At 50.6% G+C, this 26037-nt stretch overlaps 2 protein-coding genes across 4 annotated transcripts; both read left to right on the forward strand.

The window, feature by feature from the left end:
- Positions 1 to 450: 450 nt before the first annotated feature.
- On the forward strand, positions 451 to 12683 carry Il17re (interleukin 17 receptor E). The gene is made up of 15 exons (XM_051154597.1): positions 451 to 764; positions 1114 to 1129; positions 4102 to 4199; positions 4439 to 4595; positions 4671 to 4810; positions 5725 to 5793; positions 6774 to 6840; positions 7728 to 7903; positions 7995 to 8042; positions 8124 to 8169; positions 8269 to 8423; positions 10893 to 10961; positions 11397 to 11448; positions 11526 to 11624; positions 12097 to 12683. The coding sequence occupies exons 1-15, from the start codon at positions 633 to 635 to the stop codon at positions 12681 to 12683; spliced, it is 1911 nt and encodes a 636-aa protein (XP_051010554.1). The 5' UTR covers positions 451 to 632.
- Positions 12684 to 14098: 1415 nt separating this feature from the next.
- Il17rc (interleukin 17 receptor C) lies at positions 14099 to 26028 on the forward strand. Of its 3 annotated transcripts, none has more exons than XM_051155082.1 (18): positions 14099 to 14290; positions 14563 to 14584; positions 14753 to 14905; positions 15147 to 15209; positions 15297 to 15406; positions 16711 to 16822; positions 17102 to 17146; positions 19051 to 19187; positions 19387 to 19446; positions 21251 to 21305; positions 21385 to 21566; positions 21650 to 21700; positions 22715 to 22760; positions 22922 to 23043; positions 23360 to 23419; positions 23787 to 23838; positions 24926 to 25021; positions 25098 to 26028. In XM_051155082.1, the coding sequence occupies exons 1-18, from the start codon at positions 14186 to 14188 to the stop codon at positions 25757 to 25759; spliced, it is 2133 nt and encodes a 710-aa protein (XP_051011039.1). In that variant the 5' UTR covers positions 14099 to 14185; the 3' UTR covers positions 25760 to 26028. The 3 variants fall into 3 exon arrangements, with proteins under 3 accessions (XP_051011039.1, XP_051011038.1, XP_051011040.1); XM_051155081.1 differs by having other exon boundaries at positions 25137 to 26028; XM_051155083.1 differs by lacking the exon at positions 17102 to 17146.
- The last annotated feature ends 9 nt before the right edge of the window (positions 26029 to 26037 follow it).

The following is a 26037-nucleotide window of genomic DNA, read 5'->3' on the forward strand; positions in this document are numbered from 1 at the left end:
ACAGGAAGAAAGCTGGGCTTTAGTGAAAGTCAGCAAAGGTGGGGAGCCAGAGTGCATATGGGGGGCACAGGGCCTTATTTGAGTTCTATAATGTTTATTTCCTTTTGGCCCAACTTTAAACAATGCACCCATCACTTCTTTGTCTTCAGCATTCATGTAGACAAATGTAGTATAGCTGTTAGAAGCGTGTGTAACTGTCTATGGCAGATGCGAGTTTAGATCATACTGATAGCCATGCCAGATCTGCAGTATTTGAGGAGTAGGAAGGGTTAAAAGATGGGTGCACCTCGACAACAAGGTGCTGGTCCCTCTCCTGGTAACTCTGTGCCATACTAAGAGTACGTCCTCCCATCCCCCCATCCCTCCCACCCCCCTCTTCCCGTGACAAGAGGGCAGTAAAACCTTCTACCAGAACCAGCAAGCAAGCGTTCCTCAGTGCCTTGGCTCAGGAGAAGGAATGTGACCTAGCCTGCTGGTTAAGACTGAGGAGGAGCTTTGGGGCAGGGTGGATCTAGGGCAAGGTTTGGTGCAAGCTCTTGCTGGTACCAGCGTGCTTCTCACAGCTCCAGGCCCTGCTGCCCTCCTGCAGACAGCAAAGCCATGGTCTCTGTGCCCTGATCCTGTAGAAGCTCATGGGGAGCCCCAGCCTGGCAGCCTTGTTCCTGCCTCTCCTTCTACCGCTCACCAGCCCTGCTGTGTCTGCTCAGGTTGGCTGCCTCTACCTGCTACGCTGGACCAGCCACTGTCTACCGGCCTCACTTGTGGTAAGGTCCCGCTGCTAGGTGGAGGGACACTTGCTTGGCACAGACTAGAACTCCCCGTTCTCCTGCCTGCCCTTTCCTACCTCTGAAAGTCCTGTCTCTAGCCTAGTGGCAGCCTTGGGGTGTCTTCTATGTGGTCTTGAAGGAAATGTGATAAGGTTTTGGTGTGCTGAGGTCCCTGGTGGGGTGGAACTGAGGAAAAAAAAAAAAGGTAGCATGGATGGACAGTGAGCTGCGAGTCTCAGAACTGGATGATTTGACACAAAAAGCTCAGGAGGGAGAATGCACTTATGTGAGTCACCTCTAATGATGCTCCTCTCCTTTCTTTTCCCTGCTGGCCCAGTACCTTCAGGATAAGAGTTTCGCTGGTGAGTCTTATTTCCTGTGCTGCTTCTCCTCCCGGTGTTCCTCTGTGATCCAGGTCCCAGTGACGTATCCATGGCAACCTTGGTTCCCAACCTAGGGAGTAGTCTAGTATCAATGAGAAAGGCCAGGACTAGTCTGGCTTTGCATTGTAACTCTTCAACAGACTCTGTAAATGCTTAGGCAGAGTTTTTCACTCTTCCATCTGACCCTTGGCTTCTGAGCACAGGAGTGGAGGAGAAGAGCGTGTGACGAGGACGGGGTGAGGCTTCCAATCAATGGGAAGGATAAGATGCGCAGGGTGCCTAATCTCCAGCCACTCTGTACAAGTGGCTCCTCCTATCCCTGGCCCTTCACTCTATCAGGAACAGTAATCTTTTATAATGTGTCGTATAGTCTACTCTTCCAAGCTTTCCCCAATGCATTGTGTTACTGGGTCCAACAACTTACCCAATATTGTACTCACAAGATATGTAAAGCTCAACCTTAAATATAGTTGGGAGGAGGAAGAAGGGGCCTCCTTAGACCCTACCATTTTCCTTGTCTATCTTTTTGTTTTTAGACAAGGTCTCATTATATAATACCAAAGCCTCCATTAAAAAACAAAAACAAAAACAAAAACAAAAACCTCTATCTTTTAACCCTCCTGTCTCAGCCTCCCAAGCAATGAACTTATCGCCACGTGTCACGGTGCCAACTTTACTTTCTCTTACACAGGAAGTTCTGCTCAAACTCCCTGCCCTAACCTTCTAGCCACAAAGCCTTGGCACTGGCCCTGCTGTTTGTGCCTGCGTCTGCTGTCCCATCCTACAGGTAGGAAAAGCAGCCTTTGAGCCATTCTCAATGGAGGTGTGAATTAGACACAGCTGAAGAGTCACTCCCTAGGTTAATGCAGTGCCATTTGTCATACTGCAACAGATTTTTGTCTTGTTAACCTCAAAGAGGACTTAGAGCATCCTAAAACAGCACATCATGACAAACATCATGGGACAACTGTTTCTTTGCAGAGGTGTCTTCTTTTCATCTGGTACCGATCCCTAAAAGTGTGTGTTCGATGGACTTGCTATTGTTACTTTAAAGTGGGATCATCTTACTCTGCTGGTTTCATTGTTTCACTTGGTGCACACTGAACACACACTTTAAAACTAGCACTTATAATGGGATGGAGAGATGGCTCAGCAGTTAAGAGCACTCAGTGCTCTTGCAGAAAACCCAACTGCAATTCCCAGCACCCACATCAGGTAGCTTATAACTAGCTGTCACTCCAACTCCAGGAATCTGATGTTTCTGACCTCGTCAAGCACCTGCACTCATTTTCATGTAGATACACATACATACGCATGCAATTAAATATAAAATAAAATCACAAAAAGTTATTTTAAAGTTTTCATCGTAAGCCAGGTGTGGTGGCACACACCTGTAATCCTAGCACTCAGGGAGGCAGAGGCAGGAGGATGTGTGTGTATGTGACTTTTTTTCTCTACTTGAGAAATTCTTATTTATTTATTTTAGAATATCTTTTACTGGGGCTGGAGAGATGGTTCAATTGTGAACATTTGCCGCTCTTCCAGAGGGCCTGGATTCGATTCCCAGCACCCACATGGTGGCTGACAATTATTTGCAGTTCTATTTCTAGGGGATCCAGTGCCTTCTTCTGACCTCGGCAGGTACCAGCATGCACATGGTGCGCATACATATGTGCAGGCAGAACATTCAGACACGTAAAATAAAACAAATGAACCTAAAAATTTTAAAAGAAACAAAATAGCTTTTGTTTATTATTTGAAAATCTCCTATGTGCATACAATCCAAATCTATCTTGATCAAACCCGCCTACAATTCCTCCCTCCCACTCCCAATAACTCCCAATACATCTCTGTCCCTCATTCATGTCTTTTAAAAAAATATTTATTTTACATGTCTGTTTTCCTGAATGTATATATGTGTATCACTTCCATGTGGTGCCCATGGAAATGTCAGATATTCCAGCAGTGGAGGCAGGGATGGTTTCAAGTCACTATGTGGCTGCTACGAACCAATCCTGGGTTCTCTAGGAAACAGCAAGGGCTCTGAACTGCTCATTCATCTTTCTACATATACCCTTCCACTTTTTGTTTGTTTGTTTTTCAAAACAGGATTTCTCTGTGTAGCCTTGGCTGTCCTGGACTTGCTTTGTAGACCAGGCTGGCCTCAAACCCACAGAGATCTATCTGCCTGCCTCTGCCCCATTGTGTGCTGGAATTAAAGGTGTGTGCCACCACGCCCTGCTTACCCCCTCTGCTTTTTGAGACAGAGGCTCACTGGGTAGTCCTGGCTTACCTGGAACTTGCAAAGGAGACCAGACTGGCCTCAAAAATCAAGAGATCTGCCTTCAATACAAGTATAAAACCATGCCTTGCTCTATTTGTTTTGTAACTCACAGAGTCCACCTAGTAAGTCAGCCTGGTGGAATATCATTGACTGATCTTGCTGGCTTGATCTTATGCAGAGCTTGTGCAGGTGACCATAGCTGCAGTGAATTCATGAACACAACAGCCATGGGGTATCAAGAAGACTTCACAGTGCACTTCCTCATCTGGCTCTTACATTCTTTCTGCCCTCTATTCAGTGTTCTCTGAGCCTTAATTCTCTCTCTCTCTCTCTCTCTTTTTAAAAATATTTTTATTTAATTTTTTAAATTTATGTGCATTGGTGTGAGGGTGTCAGACCTTGGAGTTACAGACAGTTGTGAGCTGCCATGGGTCCTGGGAATTGAACTCGGGACCTTTGGAAGAGCAGATGGTGCTCTTAACCACTGAGCCAACTCTCCAGCCCCGCCTTAATTCTCTTTTAATGAGTCACAATTTTTGCCACCAAAGAGGCTTGATATCATTGCTGTCCTTGGTTTATAATGACTTTCTACCCAATGTTGGGTCGCATCTCCAGGTAGGACAGGGGCCATGGGTGCCCAGGTGAGAAGTGTGTCTCCTCCCTACAGGTCTTCAGTGGGGCTGGCTGCCTCTCTTGGCGAAGAAACCTAAAAGTCCTCGGAAGTTTAAATTCTACTGGATGCACAGGACACCAGCATCCTCCCAGGTACCCTGTCACTTACAGCTCTACCCTAGGCCCCACCCCAGCCCTTTTCTTTCTTGCCCCTTACTTTGTTCTCCAACTACAAGAAGGAGTTTGAAAAAGTGAAGTTTAAACAGCAAGGGAAACTAAAGCCAAAAGAACTTGAGCACTTTGCCTGTGGTCTCTCACATTCCAAGGCAGAAGTAGGCATAAGGCAGGCTTCCTGGCTCCTGGCTTAACACCGCTTTGTTCTCTGCTTGTAGAGGAAGCTTCTGGGCAGCCCTTCCCTGCCTCAGGAAAGCCATCAAACTTCCAACCTGTTTCCGGCCATCTCCCACAGAGGCCCACGCTCCAGAAGGACCCAGCCTCCAACCACAGAAGTAGACCCTCTCCCTGGAACAGGTTCACAAAAGCGTGGAGGTAGGGCATGGTGAGTGACCGCACATGGCTTCAGCCTCACCTGAGCCTGGGTCACCAAGTCGTCCTTCTCCCTAGGACCTGAGTTCTCCTTTGACTTGCTACCTGAAGCGCGGGCTATTCGGGTGGCCATTCCTCCAGGCCCAGAGGCTACTGTGCGTCTCTGTTACCAGTGGGCACTGGAATGCGAAGACATGACGAGTCCCTTAGATACCCAGGTACGGAGTGACATGACCTGTAAAGAGAGAGTTCACACAGTTTCTGAGCAAATGGGGGAAACTGAGGCCCAGACAGGGAAAGTAATTGTTCAAGACTTATAAAATAAGGTATGTAGGTAGCATTAAGACTTTCTTTTGGACTAGACGGAAAAGGGTGTGGGCTATGTTGCTTGAGAGGAGAGAGCAGAAAGAAATGAGTATGGTCTGTACTCCAAGGGAGAGGACCCTTGGAGGCCTTTGCTAGAGTTGGGCGTACAGCCCAGTTGGTAGATTGCTTGCCCAGCATGCCTGATCTCTGGCATTGCACAAACGGGGTGGAAGGCAGAAGCAGGAGGATCAGAAGTTCACGGTTATCCTTGGAGATATAATGAGTCTGAGGACATCTTGGAGTGCGTGAGCCCCTGCCTTAAGAAAAGCCACAGCAAAGCTTTGTTTTCACCCCAAGAGGTCATTCCCCTTGTAATTTAACAAAGTGGTCACGTGTGTCTACTCTTCCCTTTCACACCTTTTGTCTGGCCACTTCAACCTCCACTCATTGCAGATGCCACTGTCCATAGCTGGACACGTGCAGACACTGAGGCCATCTTCTGGAGTCCTTCAGCTCTCTCCATGTCTACAATGGCTACACCTCCTAACTTCATGGTGTTGCTAGCCTTTAGGAGAGTTGATGCTTCTAACACCCCATGCAGCATACAACTGGAGCTCAGGAACTTTGTATTCCCTTCCTGACCCCTACTTCTTATAAAGAACGTCAAGCAAGTAGCCAGCAAGGTCCCAGGAGAGGGAGCAATTAGTTTCAGAAAGTGAGAAAATAAGGTATATTGTCCAAGGTCTCAGCTTCCTTCTACCTTGTTCACAGTGTCCATGTTTTCTTAGGTGTCTCTTCTTCTCTCCCTTTGTGGTTTTATCAATAGAGAGTTGTGTCTGGAGGCCACACTGTCGACCTGCCTTATGAGTCGCTTTTGCCCTGCATGTGCATAGAGGTAAGCCCAGCGAAATGTGTGCTAGCCATGGCTCCTTGCCCCACCACAGCTCCAGTAAGTCAACATACAAAGGACTAAGGAGCCAGGCAGTGGTGTTGGGAGGCAGAGGCAGGTAGATCTCTGTAAGTTTGAGGCCAGCCTGGTCTACAAAGTGAGTCCAGAGCAGCCAAGGCTATACAGAGAAAACCTGTCTCCAAAAACCAAAACCCAAAAAAACCAAAACCAAAAACAAACAAACAAAAAAACCCCACACAAAACAACAACAACAACAAAAAACACCTAAAAAACAAAAAACCAAAGGGCTAAGGAAGGATGGAGAGACCATTTGGTGATAGGGCAAGCCCTGCAGTACTAACAGAGACTCCAAAAGGACCAGGAGCTCAGGAAACTGGTTCTGCCTTGGCTGTAAGCCATACACGTTCAGAGGTACAAGGGTCCCAGGCAAGTTCACCTGCCTCGATGTTCTTGTGAGCCAAGGTTGCATATTCCTTCAGAAGCCATGTCCTCTCTAGCCCTCCATCATCGTCCTCTATCTCTTCCTGCAAGTCTGAAGATAAAGATGATTTGGATATCTTTAGGTGGAACAGGGTACTGAGAGAAGGGTGTGGGCAGAGACCTGGGGAAACAAGAAACTGCCAGGGAAGACAACAGATGGATGCCAGGGAGTTCAGAGTGAGCAATCAAGCCAGGACACTGGGTACCTTGACAAAGCCCAGAATGGAGGTCAGGAAAGCCTGACATTGAGGGACGTGTCCCTCAGGATTCCTCTGTTGCTAGGAATAGTTCTCTTTGGAGACCAGAGGAGTTAGACCGTTTGCTGCCCTTGCCTATGCTCTGGAGCCCTGACCCTTGCCCTTACTCTACAGGGCTCCCTGACTAATGCCCTAAAGTCCAAGGTGCTTCATCATAGTAAGCCGGAGCCAGAATGAACCCTGGTGGAAAAGCCATTTCCTTGACTGGATGCTTCCCTGTCTCCCCAGGCCTTCTACCTGCAAGAGGATACTGTGAGGCGCAAAAAGTGTCCCTTTCAGAGCTGGCCTGAAGCCTGTGAGTGTTGAGTGTTGTTTATATTAATTGTGAAGAACTTTCTCGATGTCTCTGTCTTTGTTTCCCTCCCTCCCTCCCTCCCACCCTCCCTCTCTCCCTCCCCGTTGCTAGATGACATGAGTACATTTCTTTCAGGGCGGGAGTGGGGAGGGCCACAGTACCTACGTGTCAACTTGTAGATGAGCTTCCTGAGGACTGAGCATTATGTATGAAAGGGGGCGGGGTGGGGTCACCCACGGAGTCGGAGTCCCGTGACTAACTAGAGACTCAGGCTCACTTCCCAGCTGTGCTATGGATTATCCCCAGAGCTGTCTTTTCCTTCCTGTGCAAAATCACAAACTATGGAGCTTGAGTGAAATATTTCATGGGAAAGTGGCTGGTGCTGTCTGGAGTGCTGTATGCACAGCGCTGACCCTGAGGAGAGAAAGGGCACTCAGATACAAGTGACACAAAGCCTACATACACATGCAGGGGTACCGTCAAGGGCTGTCTGCAGGGCATCCACTCAGGAAAGGAGAAGCCCATGGACACTGTTGTGAGCAGAGAGGGCCTGGGGGAGCTGGCCTCTGAGCTGAGTGCATGAAATGGACAGGATTTAGAAAGAAAAGGCAGGGGAGGAGGCATTCAGATGTTAAGAGGACCCTGCACAGAATTTGAGTACGGAGTGCAGTAAGGGGTGTTCAGTGTGGTGGCCTGACATGGAAAGGTACAGGCGAGAAGGCTGAGTGGAAAGGTAGATAGGTAGAGTGGAGGAGTGCTCGCCAGCTGAGCACCTGTGAAAGCAAGAACTGTGCTGGAACTTTGGTATTTCCTCCTGGTGTCCTGGGGTGGGAAGATAGAGCTACAGCTGGGCTATGGCCTCATCCTTGGACCTGCCACCTGTCCAGATGGCTCGGACTTCTGGAAGTCAGTACGCTTCTCCGACTACAGCCAGCACAACCAGATGGTCATGGCTCTGACACTCCGCTGCCCATTGAAACTGGAGGCTTCCCTCTGCTGGAGGCAGGACCCACTCACGCCCTGTGAAACCCTCCCCAATGCCACTGCACAGGAGTCAGAAGGAGTAAGGACAGCCACCTGCCTCCAGGACTGTGGGGTGGGCAGGGTTGGGGCCCAGGGACCTTCTCCCTGACTAACGTCTGTCTCCCCAACAGTGGTATGTCCTGGAGAATGTTGACTTGCATCCCCAGCTCTGCTTTAAGGTACAGCCATGGACAGGAGGTTGGCAGTGGGAGGAAGGATGGGACTGAATCTTGCTGACCTGCCATTCTTGTGTCTCTCAGTTTACTTTAGAAAACAGCAGCCATATTGAATGTCCCCGCCAGAGTGGTGAGTCAATAAAGGAACCCTTTCTTCCACATCACTCCCTCACTCACCTGTGACCTCCAGGCCCAGCACAACCCAGCTCTGATCACCTCCCACAAACAGGCTCTCTCCCATCCTGGACTGTGAGCATGGATACCCAGGCCCAACAACTGACTCTTCACTTTTCCTCGAAGACACATGCTACCTTCAGTGCTGCCTGGAGTAACCCAGACTTGGGGATGGGTAGTTTGATGCCTCCTGTATATAGCATCAGCCAGGTATATGGTCTAACTAGGGTTTGGTTCCTACTGGGTTCTCTTGGCCAATGCGTACCCCCTACCTCCCCCACTGACTCAGTGAGGCAGTCCCTGGGTGGGTAAAGGCAAAAAAAGCCCTGGTTCTGTCATCTGTCATAAATTATTTACTTGATCAGCCTTGGATTACTATTGGTCCTCTGTCAATCTGTTCTTTATTGGGGGAATTCCTAAACCTTTTAGTGCCTCAGTTTATAGAGAGAATAGAGCCCAGAGGCTGGCACTCCCACCTTCACCTATTTTCTGGCCCATGAAAGCTGCTCCCGCATTTGTGTGTGTGATATGCATATGTATGTGGAGGTATGCGAGCCTGTGGGTGGGAGGGAAGAGACCAGAGGTCCTCCACTGCTTTCTACCTTATTCTTTTGTGACAAGGTCTCTCGCTGAGCCTGTTTTCTGATAGGTTGGCAGACCAGTGAGGTCTTGAGATTCACCTGTCTCTGACTCCCAATGCTGGGGTTGCACAAATATACAGCCATGCCTAGCTTCTCCCCCCCCCACACCCCAGACAAGATTTGTTTTGTTTTGTTTTTTTGAGACAGGGTTTCTCTGTGTAGCCTTGGCTGTCCTGGACTCATTTTGTAGACCAGGTTGGCCTCGAACTCACAGTGATCAGTTGCCTCTGAATCCCGAGTGTTGAGATTAAAGGTGTCTGCCACCACTGCCCCACTGTTTTTTGTTTTTGTTTTTGTTTTTGTTTTTTAAGTATGGATGCTTAGGATTTGAACTCAAGTGCTTATGCTTGCACAGAAAATGCACCTACTGAGTCATTTCCTCAACCCTACAATGGAAATTGATGCCACCTCTCACTTCAGCTGTCCTCTTCCAGGTCCCATGCCTCCACAAGGCACGAATGTAGACATTCACCAACCTCTCTCTCTCTCTCTCTCTCTCTCTCTCTCTCTCTCTCTTGAGTTTTCCAAGACAAGGTTTTTCTATGTTATCTTGGCTGTCCCGGACTCAATTTGTAGACCAGGCTGGCCTTGAACTCATAGAGATCCGCTTGCCTCTGCCCCCTAAATGCTGGGATTACAGGCATGTTCCACCATGCCTGACTTCATCAACTTTCAAAACGCCCCTAGAAGCCAAAGGGCTCCCAGTACAGTACTGCACTGGTGTAACGCCATCATGTGGACTAAGGATGGTTTGACTAGCTAAGTTTGTTCTGTGTATCTGATTTAAAAACCACAATCAGATATCCTTGCAAAACCACAGCACTAATCTTACCAAACATGCCGTGCTCTTAGAGTTCTTCCTCAAAGGCTCCTTTGCAGCTAATTATTGCTTTGAGCTCAAACAAACAGAAGGTAGCAAACACTTATGATATGAGGGGGTATCTACCTGCTTGACAGTTACCTTGAGAGTGGAATCAAGCAGGTGAGGGTACAGAGTCAAGGTAGGTAGTGATCCTAAAGGGTAGAGATGACTGGTCAACTCAGTAACTAACATATAGAGCAGAGTGGTGCCACATTTCATCTGTAGACAGACAGCCATCAGCTCTCTCAGGTTCAGTACAAATTTCCTGGGTGCCTGATCTGCCCACCTTGGATTATGTCCCAGGAGGTATAAGAAGAGCATACAGTACAAGCTTTGTTCTCTTTTCTTAGCCCAATAACACACACACACACACACACACACACACACACACACACACACACACGCACGCATGCACGCATGCACGCACATGCACATTAGTTTATTAAAGGCATCTATATGGATTTCCCCATTTAATGCTCCCAGTAACCCGCTAAAGATTATTGTCCCTCATATACAAATAAATAATCTGAGGGAGGAGATGTCATCCAAGCTCATGGAAACATCACAAATCTAGAAATAGAAAAGCAGTAGTCAGAAGCCGGGTCACTGAGGACTTAGGGGGGAAAAAAGAAAAATGTGCTGGTCAGGCGTAGTGGCACTGGCAGATTGCTGTGAGTTTGAGGCCAGCCTGGTCTACAAAGCGAGTCCAGGACAGCCAAGGCTACACAGAGAAGCCCTATCTCGAAAAACCAAAAACCAAAAACCAACCCCCCCTCCAAAAGCAGTAGTCAGGCCCCAACCTCGGCCTCCAGCCTCCACAGCTCACTCTTCTCAATGGACAAGACGCCTCCTTGGTTGTATAGTGTGTGTGTGGGGGGGGTGCTGCAGAACAAAGACAATGGCTGTGCCCACCTTATTCCTCATGGCAACACTTTGTGTGTGTGTGTGTGTGTGTATGTGTGTGTGTGTGTGTGTGTGTATGTGTGAGTGAGTGTATGTGTGATGTGTTAGCTCAGGCACAGCAGCTAATATCTGGGGATGATCAGTGGTGGCAGGGGTGGCTGGGGAAGTCCTCTGAAGGTGGCACTGGGCCCTTTACCTAGGGGGTTGGAGGTGGCTGAGACACTGTCAGATTTGCAGGTATGGGAAAGTTATTCTACTCTTTTGTCCCCATAGACCCAGGGCTCAGTCCCAGTGACTCTAGACCTCATGCTTCCCTTCCTGAGGCCGGGGAGCTGCATCCTGGTGAGAAACCCTACCTTCCTCCTCACAGATGCCCTAGCACAGAGTCCACAGAAGTGTTTGCTTTGGCCAAGTGTTTTAAACTGGAATTAGTAGTCACTATTTATATGTTATCTTAAAAGCAAAGCAAGCAACAAAACACTTGTGTTTTGCCTTCCCATAAAAAATGAGAAAACCTGGTTCTCCCTGCCCACAGTGAGGTGTGGTGACAAGGCCCAGCATTCATTGGTGGCTGCCTATGTCAGCTGGTCTGTGCACTCCAGCCCAGGTCAGCTGTGGGAGCTGCTGTGTTCTCACTGGCATTAACCATGTTGGCCTGTTCTGCGTCAGTCCACGGATTGTAATGAGAGCTGGGGGAATTCCTAAGCCAGTGGGGACTCCTTCCCTGGGAGGCAGGGGTGCTCTAGTTCATATGAGTGGGGGGTCTTGTGTTCTCAGGTATGGAGGTCAGATGTCCAGTTTGCCTGGAAGCACCTCTTGTGTCCTGATGGTGAGTCCTTGGGGGAGATGGGAGAGGGAACTTGGGTACTCAGAAGATGGCTTGTCTTTTTCATCTGCGTGATTCAGTCTCCCACAGACACCTGGGCCTCTTGATCCTGGCACTGCTGGGCCTCACCACTCTGCTGGGTGTAGTTCTGGTTCTTCTCTGCCGGTGCCTACTGCCAGGTAAGCTCACCTGTGGGCGCCAGAGATTCAGATGGTCCCATACCCCTTGACCAAGCTGGGGTGGGTGGTCAAAGCACAGACTGTTAGTCTTAGGCCCCCTACTGGTCAGAATTGGTTAAGGCAGGGTAAAGGGCTGTGGATGCAAGTTGTATCTTACCACCCAGCTGTAAAGTGGCTGTGTGTGTGTGTGCGTGTGTGTGTGCGTGTGTGCGTGTGTAGTATGTGTGTAGATATGGGCATGTGGGAGGGGTGTGGGAGTGTGGGGGAGTTGTTCACAATCAAGCCTGCTGTGCATTAGAAGCCTTAGTTTTCCTCATTAGCCTATAAGCAACGAATAGGCTCAGTAGTTTGGGAGACTGGATAAAGGATACAGGGTGCATGCTGAGTGCCCTAGAGGCCCCAAGGGCAGGGCTGGGATGTCTGTCTCCCTGCCCTGCCTCTCACCCTACTCAGCCTTTGCTCGGGTCTCCAGGCCCGAACCAAGCGCGGCCAGTTTTACTCCTGCACGCAGCGGATTCAGAAGCACAGCGGCGCCTGGTGGGAGCGTTGGCCGAACTATTGCGGACCGCGCTGGGCGGCAGGCGCGACGTGATCGTGGATCTCTGGGAGGGGACGCACATGGCACGCATTGGACCACTGCCATGGTTCTTGGCGGCCCGGGAGCGTGTGGCACGGGAGCAGGGCACGGTGCTGCTTCTGTGGAACTGTACCAGCCCCAGCCCGGCCTGCAGCGGCGACCCCCAAGCTGTGTCCCTTCGCACTTTGCTCTGCGCTGCTCCACGCCCGCTGCTGCTGGCTTACTTCAGTCGCCTCTGTGCCAAGGGCGACATCCCCAGGCCGCTGCGCGCTCTGCCGAGCTACCGCCTCTTTCATGACCTGCCGCGCCTGCTGAGGGCGTTGGATGCTGGGCCTGCCAGCCTAGCCACCAGCTGGAATCAACTTGGGGCTAAACAGTGCTTGCAAAGCCGCCTGGAACTGTGTCACCAGCTGGAACTCGATGCTGCCCAAGTTGACCACCAACGTTCAACCGATAGTCCCTGCGCTTCCAGTTGTCTCTAGCCGCCACTTGAGTAGCAAGGGCAGGAACTCCAGGACAAGGCCTCCAGCTTGTACTATTTGTGGGTGCTTCTTGCCTCCCAAACCTTAAGACTCACCCCAGGTCCCACACTTGTCCAACCTCCCTCTCACATTTGTTCCCTCCTCTGAGAGAAACTTGAGCTTTCCTGATAGGTCCACAGCCGTTTCTGAGAAGGAGGGGCGATTTTTCCATTTCTTTTCAAAACCTCAAAAAGGACAGTCTTTGGCATCGTGCACTCTAGTCCAGGCTGGAGAGTTGGGGCAGCAGGATTATCAGTCAAGGCTCAAGAGTTGAGAGAAACCCTCCTTGTAAGCCAGGGGTCCCCCACCCTTTCCCGAGGGGACCCTATCCAGAGGTAGTTTGGTTTATTTGTTTGTTTGAGACAGAGTCTCACTGTGTCAGCCTGAAATAAAGAGAGATCTACCTGTCTCTGCCTCCTGAGTGCTGGGATTTAGACTTGAGCCACCACAACTGGTGAGAGAGAGGGTTTTCTTTCCTGCAGAAAGATGAATAAAAGTGAACATAGATACATTAAGGAGCACAGCATGCTGCTCTTGTGTGCCTGGGCCTGTCGGAAGGCTGCCCTAGGCTTGTTCTAAGACACCTCACCAGCCCGAGTCCTCTCACTCACACTGTCATCCATGGCCTCATTCCCACAGCATTGCGTGTGAAAGGCAAGGGGGACCCAGGGCCTCCGGGGTCCTCTCCTCGGTATTCTTCCAACAGCAAAGGAAAAACCAAAGCTCATTAGGCAGCACACCCATCCCAGCTCCTCCTGTCCCAGCAACAGCACAACAGAACATCCGGGTCTCTCCCAGACCTGCCTGCCCCTCCATCCCCCTTGAACCTAGGCAAGGCAGTGGGGCACAGTTCAGTTTCTGGTGTCTTCTGGCGCCAGTCCACTGTCTTCAGAGCTCCTGTTTCACCAGTGTCACTGTCACTTGAGGCCCAGGGAAGTATATGAAGATCCTAGGCATCTAGTAAGAAGGGGTGCAGGGGATCAGAGTATCCCAGGGTTATACAGGAAATGGAAACACCCTGGGATGCCACAAGTCTGGGGTCTTCTCAACCATAGTCTTTATTTCCGGTGAGATACAGGGTTAAGAGTTCCCTTACCAGCGGCGCTGCCTTCCTGGGCTCCTCCCAGCCAGGTGTCAGCCATGGAGGAGGAGGAGAAGCCACCACCCTAGTCCAAAGCTGCTGGCTCCTAAGCCTGGAGTTGGTGGGAGGGACGGGACAGGGCGGGGCGGGAACAGCCACTGCCTGCTGGGAGCCAAACCGAAAGCACTCCAGCTGAAACTGGGCCGGGAGTCCCTGCTTACTAGAGTAGGAAAGCATGGCTGGAGAGGAATTCTAGCCCTTGCTCTCTCTGAGAGACGTGGGGGGGGGGGGGGCGCTGATTGGCAGTAGGGGTGGGCTGTCTGCCCCCCTTTGGGGGGGCAGGACAGGGCCTCAAGCCTGGGTGCTGTCTGGCACCTGGAAGATGCCTGTGTCCTGGTTCCTGCTGTCCTTGGCATTGGGCCGAAGCCCTGTGGTCGTTTCTCTGGAGAGACTTCTGGAACCTCACGACACTGCACGCTGCTCTCTAGTGAGTCTGGGCCACCTGGGAGGTTGGGAAGGCTCAGAGTTCAGTCTGTGCCACACCACAAGCCCTAATCTGCCTCTATCAGAACCGCCCTGTCTGGTCTGTCCGGTGCTGATGGGGGAAAGAAATGATGGAAAGGGGACAAGAATTCGCCTTGTCTTCAGGAAGGGCTTAGGATAGGGAGCCTCAGAAGGAAGTAGGCAGGGAAAGGGGTTGTCAAGCAAGGAAAGGTGCTTAGATTTGGGGGTGCGGACTGACTCTTCCTTCCTTCCCAGGGCCTCTCCTGCCACCTCTGGGGTAAGTATTGCTACTTTAAAAGAGAGAACTTCCAGGGCAGCTAAGCTGAAGGGAGAGCAACTGTTCACCCTCAGCCTGGAAAGGTCGGGCTCCTCTGCCCTCCGGAGGTATCAGAAAGCAAACCAGGTTCTGAACAGCTTCAGCTTCCACCCCACCCTTCACACCCAGACGGTGACGTGCTCTGCCTGCCTGGAAGCATCGAGTCCACCCTAGGCCCTGTGCTAGTGCCCACGCATCTGCAGACGGAGCTGGTACTGAGGTGCCCACAGGAGACCGACTGTGCCCTCTGTGTCCGTGTAGTTGTGGACTTGGCCGTGCATGGTGAGTGGAATCCCATGCCTGCGTACGCACACATGAGAGCGCCTGGGGAAGGCATGAGGATTGCAGACTCTGCGCATCTGTAATGGTTAAGATGCTGGCCCAGGCACCCCCTAGACCAGCCTGCTCTCCCTCGGCCTCTGCTTACTGGGCATGGCATTTCTGGAAGGGAATCTGAGCCTGAACCAGCCCAGAGCAGGTGCCTGACTTTTTTGGGCTTTGCTTTCTTCTCTGTTCCTTACAGGGCACTGGGAAGAGCCAGAGGAAGATAGGAAGTCTGAGTCAGAACTCCAGGAGCCTAGAAACGGTGAAGAGCCAGCTGGCCCAATTGATGCTTCTTGACAGGGTCTTTCCCCATGGCATAGCCTGGCTGACCCCTGCTTGTTGCCCACAGCCTCTCTCCAGGCCCACGTGATACTCTCCTTCCAGGCCTACCCCACTGCCCGCTGTGCCCTGCTGGAGGTTCAGGTGCCTGCTGTCCTGGTGAAGCCTGGCCAGTCTGTGGTAGGTGAAGGGCACCTCTTGGTGAGAGTGGCTACTTTCGGAAAACAAGGTTCCCAAGACAATCTCGTGCACTGTTTCTTTAAGTCTTGGGTCTGATCTGAGCAGTGAACCCTCTCAGCTTTTTGTGATGGTTTTTCTGTCTATAAAATTAAGGTAAGTGCTGGGCGGTGGTGGCAACACACCTTTAATCCCAGCACTTTGGAGGCAGAGGCAGGCGGATCTCTGAGTTCGAGGCTAGCCTGATCTACAAAGCGAGTCCAGCCAAGGCTATCATAGAGAAACCCTGTCTCAAAAAGCAAGCAAACAAACAAAAATTAAAATTTAGCCATTATGCTATATATGTCATGGTGGATTTTGTGTGTGCATATGTATGGTGGTAGTGTTAAAAATTACATTTGTTCATTTATTGTGTGTGTGTATGTATGTATGTTTGTATGTATGTATGTATGTATCCTAGGGAGTTCATATGTTCAAAGTACAGCTTTACTTTGTATATTCCTGGTGACTGACAAAGTCAGACACTTTCTATATGCTTATTGGCTATTTATAATTTCCTTTGTGAAATGTCCTTTAAAACTTTTGTTGGCTTTATAAAATAAGAATAAAGAGCCAGGAAGGTAGCTCAGTGGTAGAGTCCTTGTCTAACATGCTCAAGGCCCTGGGTTTGATTCCCAGCAACACACACACACACTCACACACACACTCACACACACACACACACTCACACACACACTCTCTCACACACACACTCACTCACACACACTCTCACACACACACTCTCTCACACACACACTCACACACACACACATACTCACACACACACACACACTCTCTCACACACATACTCACACACACACTCTCTCACACACACTCACACACACTCACACACACACACTCACACACACACACTCACATACACATACTCACACACACACACATTCTTTTTAAAAACTCTGCTTAGTTTACTTCACAAAGCAGCTATGAGCTCCACTGAGGCATGCGTGTAGGGGAGCTCTGTGCTCACACTGGAGTCTAATCAGCATCTTTCTGGCCAAGTGGTCTACGACAGCAAGTGTAAGCAGCAACTCAGCCTGGTTAGTCCCTGGCCCGCCAATAAAACAACAGAAGAACCGTTCAAAAGGAGGAAACTATAGCGATAGATTTCAAGCTAGATAGTATAAATGTGACCACTGGCTGGAAATGGGGCCAGTGGGTGAGCAGGGTGGTCCACCATCATGAGCCCAAGATCTTGGCATGCATTCTGAGCACGTCGTCTCCAGCCCTCCACTACCCTCTCCTCATAGGGCTCGGCAGTATTTGACTGTTTCGAGGCTGGTCTTGGGGCTGAGGTGCGAATCTGGTCCTACACGCAGCCCAGGTACCAGAAAGAACTTATCCTCACGCGGCAGCTGCCTGGTAAGTCTTCCCAAAGCCCTGGTCCCCTAGTCTGTGGTCCCTTGGGCCACTCGCTCTCTTCTTAGTCCGGTTACTTTCAGGCAGGGGTCTGAGCTGGCACCCTCCTTAGTTGGTTTCTCAAGCTTCTAGCCCGTGGGTTGGTGCTCTGAGTCCCATGTAAGCGTGGGTGGCCTTCAGGAGACAGGCAGCCCCTCTCAGTACCTCCCCACAGGTTGGACTGCCTCCCTTCTTTCCTTGGTCCCCAGCCCCACTGGAGGTTTTTCTGTGATCTCTCCCCAGACTGCAGGGGTCTCGAAGTCCGGGACAGCATCCAGAGCTGCTGGGGTAGGGGCTAGGGACAGTGGGCTGGGTGGAGGGAGGCGCAGGGTCTGGAGTTCACACAGTTGGATGTTTGTGGTTGACTTCAGCTCAGGGATGCGAGGTTCTAAAAGTCACAGGACATGTTCCACCATCATTCATTCATTCACTCCTTCCACGTGAACTGCAGTAGTTACTCCATCTGTGCCAGACATTGGAAATATAAAGACGAACCATTTCCTTAAAACAAGTGTTCACTAGTACTAGGAACATCTAATGTCCCAAAGCACTTTCAAGACTCTGGTGCCTTTCTTCACAAATCCAAGTGGCAATGTTATTAAATCTGAAATAGGAACCTAGAAAGTAAAGATTTTGATGTTACTTTTTTTGTTTGTTTTTCTTTTTTTGTTTTTGTTTTTGTTTTTTTTGTTTTTGTTTTTCAAGACAGGGTTTCTCTGTATAGTCTTGGATGTCTTGAACTCGCTTTGTAGACCAGGCGGGCCTCGAACTCACAGAGATCTGCCTGCCTCTGTCTCCCTGAGCTTTGTATTTTCTTTTTCTCTTTTTTTTAAACTATCATACACATATAGCAAATACAAAAAAGGCTGGAAGCCCAATGACTTGTTGTTGTTGTTGTTGTTGTTTTTTGTTTTGTTTTTGAGACAGGGTCTCACGGCTCTTGCTGCCCTGGAACTCACTATAAGGACCAGGTTGGTCTCATACTCACACAGACCCACCTGTCTCTGCCTTCCAAGTGCTGGGATTGAGCATGTGCCATCCTATCCAGCAAAACGCACTGGTTTTAATGTCCAGTTCAGTGAAGGGGTTGTGCAGTTAGGTTGTCTTTGCTTTGTTTTGTTGTTTTGGTTTTGACAGGATCTTGCTATGTTGTCTATACCGAGCATGAACTCGCTATCTTTCTGTTTCAGCTCCCCAAGTAGCCGGGGTCGCAGGTGTGCCTCCCCACATCTGGCCCAGTTGTGGCAGTGCTAACATAACTTCTACAGCTAGCACAAGGTGGAGGCGTAAATTTGGTGGCAGTTTTTAAACATCCCCGTTTCTTCTTTTCAACTCCATTGTCTTGTTGGCCTACCTCTTTGGCTCTCCATAATGTTCATGAGACACCAGAGCTTTGAAAACAGACATACACTGGGTATCTCATCCCGTCACTCAGTGGTGACTGCTTTCCTTATTCAGCAAAGATGGACCAGGCATAGTTATCAGCTGGAAATAAATAAGCAAACCTGATACAACTTCCTGTTCGAAGGAAGGAGATGGGAGTTGGGATCAGGGATGGAGAGATCAAATATACAGTCACTTGGATGGTGCCTGGAGTTATGGATCCTCCTTAGAGAAGGGGTTGGGAAGGATGGGAGTTACAGTAGTGAGGCGGCCTCACTGTAGTGAGGGATGTGAAGTGGGGAGAGACAGAGTTCTGCAGGAAGAGAACAGCCTATGCAAGGCTCTGGGGCAGGAGCAAGGTCAAGTGCACTTACAGAACATGAAGGAGCCTTGTGTGTTTGCAGCAAAGTATTCAAGACACAGGTACTAACAGACAAGCTTAAAGAGGCCTTGGAAACTGGACTGGTCAAAGCGGCTGTAAAGACTAGCTTTTACTGGGAATACCCAGTGGGGGCATAAGCGGAAGTGGTATTAAGGAGGGAGCAGGATTCTACTGGCTGCAGAGGAAGAAGAACTGTCCCAAGATGTAAGCTGAAGCCTCTATGGCCTTTAGCTCTGGGCTTGTGGCTGGGGACAAAGCCTGGTCTGAGATGGGGATATGTAGTCTGTCCTCCAAGGGTCTCCTAGGCTGAGGGTTTGATGGGATCTTCAGTGGGACGGTTGGTGAGTGTGACCCAGGCTTGGCTGTACAGAAGGGGTGAAGGGAGCCTGAACTTCCCTCCCTCTCTCTCTCTGCTTCTCCCATCCAGCCCTGCCCTGGCTCAGTGTGTCTGCAGATGGTGACAAGGTTCTCCTGGTGCTCGACGTCTCTGAGAAGCAGGACTTTGGCCTCTTATTGTACTGGGATAAGGTCAAGGGTAGTGGTACCTGGTGGTACAAAAACCTGGTGAGGCTTCTCCTTTGGGTCCACGTTCACCCTGTGCTGAGGTCCATACCCTGATGTGTGCACACTGTCAAAGGGGACCCACCCAAAACAGAGGGCCTTGGCAGGGAAGGGTCTGTGTGTCTGGTTCCCTGGACTTTGGACCTCCCTACTTCCCCTTCCTTATCTTCTCTCAAGTCACTTTCATCTGCTCATCCCACAGACTGGACCGCAGACCATTACTCTAAACCACACAGACCTGGTTCCCTGCCTCTGCATTCAGGTGAGAGCTGAGTCCAACTGCACATGGGAGACAGGGGCTATGGAGGTACAGAAGGGGTGGGCTCCAATCTTCTGAGGCCACCATTCTCCACACTCTGAAGTAGAGAACATGGCCCCTTTGGGTGGCTGTCTGTCTCTTTATTCTTGTTGTCCTGTGCCTTCTGCTTGTTATGTGTCCAGAACACTCTTCCTGGTACTTTATCCACAGGGACTTCTTATGGCTCATGGCCCACTCAGATGTCACCTTTTCCCTGCTCTCCTACTTCCCTCTTTGTGTTCCTGTGAAGGGTAGGACACTTGCTATATACTTCAGTGAGCTTTAATCCTTCTTGCCATTCCCTGCCTGTACGACCTTGGGTGAGCCACTACCCCTTGGAGCCTGGCTTGCTTCCTATCTACAGTCTGGATAAACTGTGCCATCATAGGGCTGTTGTAAAGAAGGGTGTCACAGCTAAGTTTAAATATGTTGACTGCAGCTGCTCTCTCTGATAGCACATTAAATTAGTCACCAAGTCCAATTCACTTGACCTTGGCATTCGTGTCCCTCATTCTTGTGTCTTCCTCACCATCTTCAGTTTCTTTTGGGCCTCTATAATCCCTCTTTTAGGCTGTCAATAACATCCACCTCCTGCCTCCCTTTCTGGTGCCTTTCTGTCTTCCTGCAGCTAGCCCTTCCCCAGTAGACTTTCCCCCAAATTCTCCTTTATGAGAAGTTTGTTGAATCTAGCAGAGCTGCTGACCATGACCCACCCATCTGCCTCGCTCAGGCCGTTTCCACCACATCTTCCATGGAACCAAATCTTCCCGGCTCATGTCACCTCTTGTCCAGTGTTCTGGCCTTTCCTCCTTCTAAATCCCTCTTGTCCTTCTGGCTTTTCCTGTCCACGGGTCACTTCCTTTAACGTTTGGGCTTCTGTCTAATTTCTTTTTGTATACCTAAGATGCTTGGTGAATATTTGGAAGTGGGTAAGTGACTAACATTCATGTCCTTCATCCTTACCATGAGTCTGTGACTTCCTTGAAGGCAAGCAAAGCATATTTCATTCAACTACAGTAACTTTGCCAGGGCCCTAGACAGAGCCTGGCATACAGTGGGTGCCAATTGTTGACTGGATAAATGGATAAACAAATCCTCATTGCCATACACAATGGTAAGACACATGGCAGATATTCAGGAAGTGTGCACTGTGATTTAACTTTCTGCATCACCATGTCCAATGCCCACTACTCTAAAACATTTGATAAATATATTACTATATTTTCTCACAGCATAGTTCTAAACACTTAGTAGGCCCTCTAAAAAACATATCGCAGTATTTAATACATAGCAGAGATTCACAAAGTGGCTGTGAAGTGAATCAAAATTAATAATCTAAGGCTCCTTGTGCATATCATAGTGCGAAGATACATAGTAGACACTCATTAAAAATTGAATGAAAAGCCAGGTATGACGGTGCATGCTTTCAATGCCAGCAGTGAGGAGGCAGAGGCAGGTGAATCCCTGTGAATTCTAGCCAAAGAGGGCTACATAGTGAGACCCTGTCTCCAAAAAAACCAAACCAAACCAAAAACCAAAACCCAACCAAAACCAATGCCGCAAAAGTTGAGAGAAGGAGCACACTGCGGTGTTTGCGGAGAGAATTCATATTCCTGTCTCTAGAGTTCTGGGAGTCATGAGAAACCTGGTGAGTGCTTGTGAAACTTGCCTCAGTGAATGTGTCCTAGTATCCAGAGTGTCTGGCACGTGCTCATGGATGCTTGGCTGGGCTAAGTTGACCTAGTAGAGCTCCTTTTCTTCTTCCCAGGTGTGGTCCCTGGAGCCAGACTCTGTTAGGACCAGATACTGCCCCTTTGAGGAAGGTGAGTAAATCTCCTAAGGCAGGGGGCAGTATGGGAAGGTGGGCGGTTTGTGTTTAGTCGCCCTGGCCCTCTGCTACAGATCCCCGTGCACACCAGAACTTTTGGCACACAGCCAAGCTGCAGCTACTGTCCCAGGAGACGTGGAAGCTAAATGCAGCATGCTCTCTGCCGGCCAAGGTAGCACTGTGCTGGCAGGTGGCAGACCGGGGTCCTTGCCAGCCACTCGTGCCACCCATGCTCCCAGAGAATGTCACTGTAAATGTAAGTAAGGTCAAAGGGTGGAGAGAGGAAGTGGGGCCCCAGGGTCTCCCCTTATGACCGCACTTGTTCCCTGCCTTCTACAGAAGTCACATGAGTTCCCGTCGGTGAGAGACCACCCCAACCTCTGTGTCCAGGTCAGAATGGTGACCAGAGCATTGAGCTGAGGGTGGGACCCTGCATTGGCTCTCCTCCCCTAGCTACAAAGTCTACATGCACTCCTTGGAATTCATGCACCCAAACAAGCACACATTAATAATAATAAAACATAGACATATTAATAATAAAAATTAAAATATTTTTAAATGTAAAAAAAAAGCATTTGTTTACATTTAGCTGGGCATAGTGGCTCCTATCTATACACCTAGCACTTGGGAGGTTGAGGCAGGAGGATGTGTGTGCTGCCCTGAGTTTGAGGCCACCCAGGTCTGAGCTATGTAGTGAATACCAGATCAACCTGGGACAGAATGAGAGTTTCCAAACAAAAACAAAATGAAGCGGATTTTTGACTATTTACTATGTGCCAGCCACTTTGAGATGGATCTGTCAGCAAACAAAAGCAACAAATATCCCTATTATCACAGAGCCTATTTCTCGTGAAGGAAGGCGAACAATATAACTGAAGGACATGTCAAAGTGAGACCAAATGCTGTGGTAAAAGGTGAAGAGATGAAGACTATGGTTTCCAGATGAAGGGTTTACAGGTGTTTTCAGTGCTTAAGACAGAAGGCGTTTGCCGGGCATGGTGGCGCATGCCTTTAATCCCAGCACTCGGGAGGCAGAGGCAGGCAATTGCTGTGAGTTTGAGGCCAGCCTGGTCTACAAAGCGAGTCTAGGACAACCGAGGCTAACACAGAGAAACCCTGTCTTGAAAAACCAAAAAAAGAAAACAAAACAAAAACAACGAACACAAAAACAAAAACACAGAAGGAGCTGTAAGGTGACAGGCTCCGCCAGCACAGGTGTTCTGTCCTGTCCTGGTCTGACAGAGATGGGTGACTCCTAACCTTGCAGCATGAACTCAGATCTGCCTAACCTCAGGTCCAGAGTTCAGAGCCGGCCTGGCGGGCTTCCTCTTGCCTGGACCTCCTTTTTGGACTTTCCGGCTCTTGCTTTTGCTAGTACTCCTAACTCTGGCTCCTTCCAAGCAGGTGAGCAGCTGGGAGAAGGTTCAGCTCCAAGAGTGCTTGTGGGCTGGTGAGTGGAGCTTGAGGGTAGCTGGGACAGGGCCACTGCGATGGATGGGGTAAACCATGGAGGAGCTAGCTCCTGGGGGTGAAGGTCAGAGCAAGGGAGGAAGGCTGGGAAGGTGCGTGGCAACCCCCAAGTGGATCTTAGGGAGCTCTCCCTCCTCCCAGACTCCTTGGGGCCCTTCAGGGATGATATGCTGTTAGTAGAGATGAGAACCAGCCTAAACAACACATCAGTCTGTGCCCTGGAACCTAGTGGCTGTACACCACTGCCCAGCATCATCTCCACGGTGAGGACCAGGGAACCTTCCTCTAGACACTTCCAACCCCATCTCAAGGGGATGGTGGCGTCATAGTCTTACTTCCACTCTCACTAACTCCATCCTACCTTGCCCTACACCAGCAATGCTCTGCCAGGTCCAGTTCTGTTCTTGGGGTGGGTAGGGATGCAGGGGGATGGGGGGTGCATACACACATGCTCTCACCCTTTCTCAGTGGCTTCTCAAGTCTCCCAGCTCCTTTGGACAACAACTCTGCTCCACTGTAGTACCTTGCATGCTGCCCCCAGGTGACAGCCTGCCCCCCCCCCCTTTTTTGACTTGGCAGAGAGCAGCTCGCCTTGGAGAGCAGTTGCTGGAAGACTTCCGGTCAGGCCAGTGTATGCAGGTGAGTCGGGTGACAGAACTTTCCCTAGTGCCCACATGTGACTGTTCGCTTTATGTCTAGCCCTGGGTAGGTTAAAGGTAGGAGCACCTTGTTCCTGTCCCTCAGGGGCTCACTTCTGGCTAGTGACCAGTTAAATGACACCCCCTCCCATCCCCACCCCACCCCCGTGTTAGGTTCTAGGAAGAGCATTGAGGAAGAATCTCTTCTAAGCCCTCTTTTGGCATAGAGGTCAGCTTGGGCACAGCTTGAGCAAAAGCCCAGGTGCTTGCAGGAGCCAGCTCTGGGCAGGGAAGTAGGCAGAGCTGAGGCTAGGAATTTCAACAAGCTGGCCAGCACACCAAGCAGGGGACTGTGTTGTGTCTTACAGCTGTGGACCGATGACGACCTGGGAGCACTATGGGCCTGCCCCATGGACAAGTGTGAGTATGACAGGCACCACAGTGAGGGGGCAACATATGTGATGCTTTGCTTGGCTCAAATAGATCACAGCAGCATCCCTTTAGTCATTCAAAAACCACAGAGAGAGGCAGAAAGATGATTCATCTATCTGCTAAAGGCACTTGCCACCAAATCTGACCACCTGAGTTCCCTGGGGACCCACATGAACTGACTCCCTTGAGTCACCTCCACACAACCTCTATGGCATTGGGGGCAGGGTGGGGGATGGTGCATGAGATGAAAACACACTTGCAGGGATCCTAGCCATCACTAAAAAGACAGTGCCCGCCCCCACCAACAGAAGTCTAAAAGGACATAGACAGTATGAGCTGTTGTGTGATCTTACAACAGCGCCAGCTACGGAAGCACTGAGCAGCTTAAGGGTTCAGTGCAATGAGTGAGCCTAGTGGGGGCTTGGCCTAGGTGGGATGAAGGGTTCAAGGAACAGGTCCCAGACACCGTGAAGTCTGAGCTGGTTGAGAGGAGTCAAGCTGCATTTTTTTTTTTTTTTTTTTTTTTTTTTTTTTTTTGAGACCGTCATAGTACATTTCTGACAGTTTCCAAGGCTGTCAGTGTGGTTGGAGGGGTCTTGGGAAGAAGATGGGAGGCCCAGTAGGGATGTAGGATTTTATGTCCCAGCAACACCAGCTTCCTCAAGGGCTTCTAAAACGATTTTAAACAGATCTTGGTGATACCCCATAGAGTGAGTGGACTGAAGGCAGAGGGATGGGGACCTCGTTAGGAGGTTACTGCAGTCATGCAAGACAAGGGTCTGTAACCCTAGGCTTAAGGGGCGCTGTCAGCTGACATCTGAACACTTACAATGCCTGGCATCGTTAAGTGCTTTACGTGCAACCCTATGCACTTGGTATCGCTATCCCAAATTTACAGGCATGAGAACTGAGGCAGCTCATACAGATATGAAGCTCTTTCAGTACATGGGCACTGCCACTGTGACTTTGGGGAGGACCCTTCATGCCCATAGGCCTCAGTTTTCTTCCTCTGTGAGGCGGAGTGAAAGATGTTAAGTTTTCTAACTAACCCATTATTCTTCCTTGTCTATCCCAGATATCCACAAGCGCTGGGTCTTAGTGTGGCTGACCTGCCTACTCTTGGCTGCGGGACTTTTCTTCCTCCTCCTCTTAAAAAAGAACCGCATGAAAGGTGAGTGCTTCCCTGTCCTGGTCCCAGGGACGCCCCAAAGGGTGACGCTGGGCTCCAGTGGATGGAGGGAAGGCAGGTGCGGGTTCGATCTCAATGGGCTCTGCTATTCCTACAGAGGCCCCTCGGGCTCGCACCGCCTTGCTTCTCCACTCCGCCGACGGAGCGGGCAATGAGCGCCTGGTGGGCGCGCTGGCATCAGCGTTGAGCCAGATGCCGCTGCGCGTGGTCGTGGACCTGTGGAGCCGCCGCGAGCTGAGCGCGCACGGGGCCCTGGCCTGGTTCCACGGGCAGCGGCGCCGGACCCTGCAGGAAGATGGAGTCGTGATCCTGCTTTTCTCGCCCGCGACCGTGGCGCAGTGCCAGCAGTGGCTCCAGCACCAGACGGTGGAGCCCGAGCCGCATGACGCCCGAGACGCCTGGCTCAGCTGCGTGCTGCCCGATTTCCTGCAAGGCCGGGCAGCAGGCCGCTACGTCGGGGTCTACTTCGACGGACTGCTGCACCCCGACGCCGTGCCCACCCTGTTCCGTGCCGTGCCGCTCTTCTCCCTGCCCTCGCAGATGCCGGGCTTCTTGGACGCGCTGCAGAGAGGTTGTACCCGGTGCCCCGGGCGGCCCGCGGACAAGGCGGAGAGAGTGAGCCAGGCCCTGCGATCTGTCCTGGACAGCTGCACTTCGCGCTCGGGAGCCCCGGGCTGCGACGAGGAATGGGACCAGGGACCCTGCCCTGTACTTGAATAAAGGCCGATGCAGTATTCGTAACCGAGTTGCCTTAGTACGTCTGTCCTGTGGAACCGCTAGCAGAGCCTCTAACCTCGCGGCCCTTTAAAGCAGGGACAGGTGCAGCCTGGAGTCGCTTCTGGTTGGTTGGAGTGGAGTGACGCAATGGCACATGGCCACCTCTGATTGGCTGGGAGGAGGCCCTGCCCTCTGGACTGCGGCGTTGGAGGCCTTTACGGAGGAAGTGGCCTTGAGAAGACTCGGCCCACAACGCCCGGGGCGGGGGCGGGCTTTTTCCC

Source organism: Acomys russatus, chromosome 13 (genome assembly GCF_903995435.1).
Source record: "Acomys russatus chromosome 13, mAcoRus1.1, whole genome shotgun sequence".
NCBI lineage: Eukaryota > Metazoa > Chordata > Mammalia > Rodentia > Muridae > Acomys > Acomys russatus.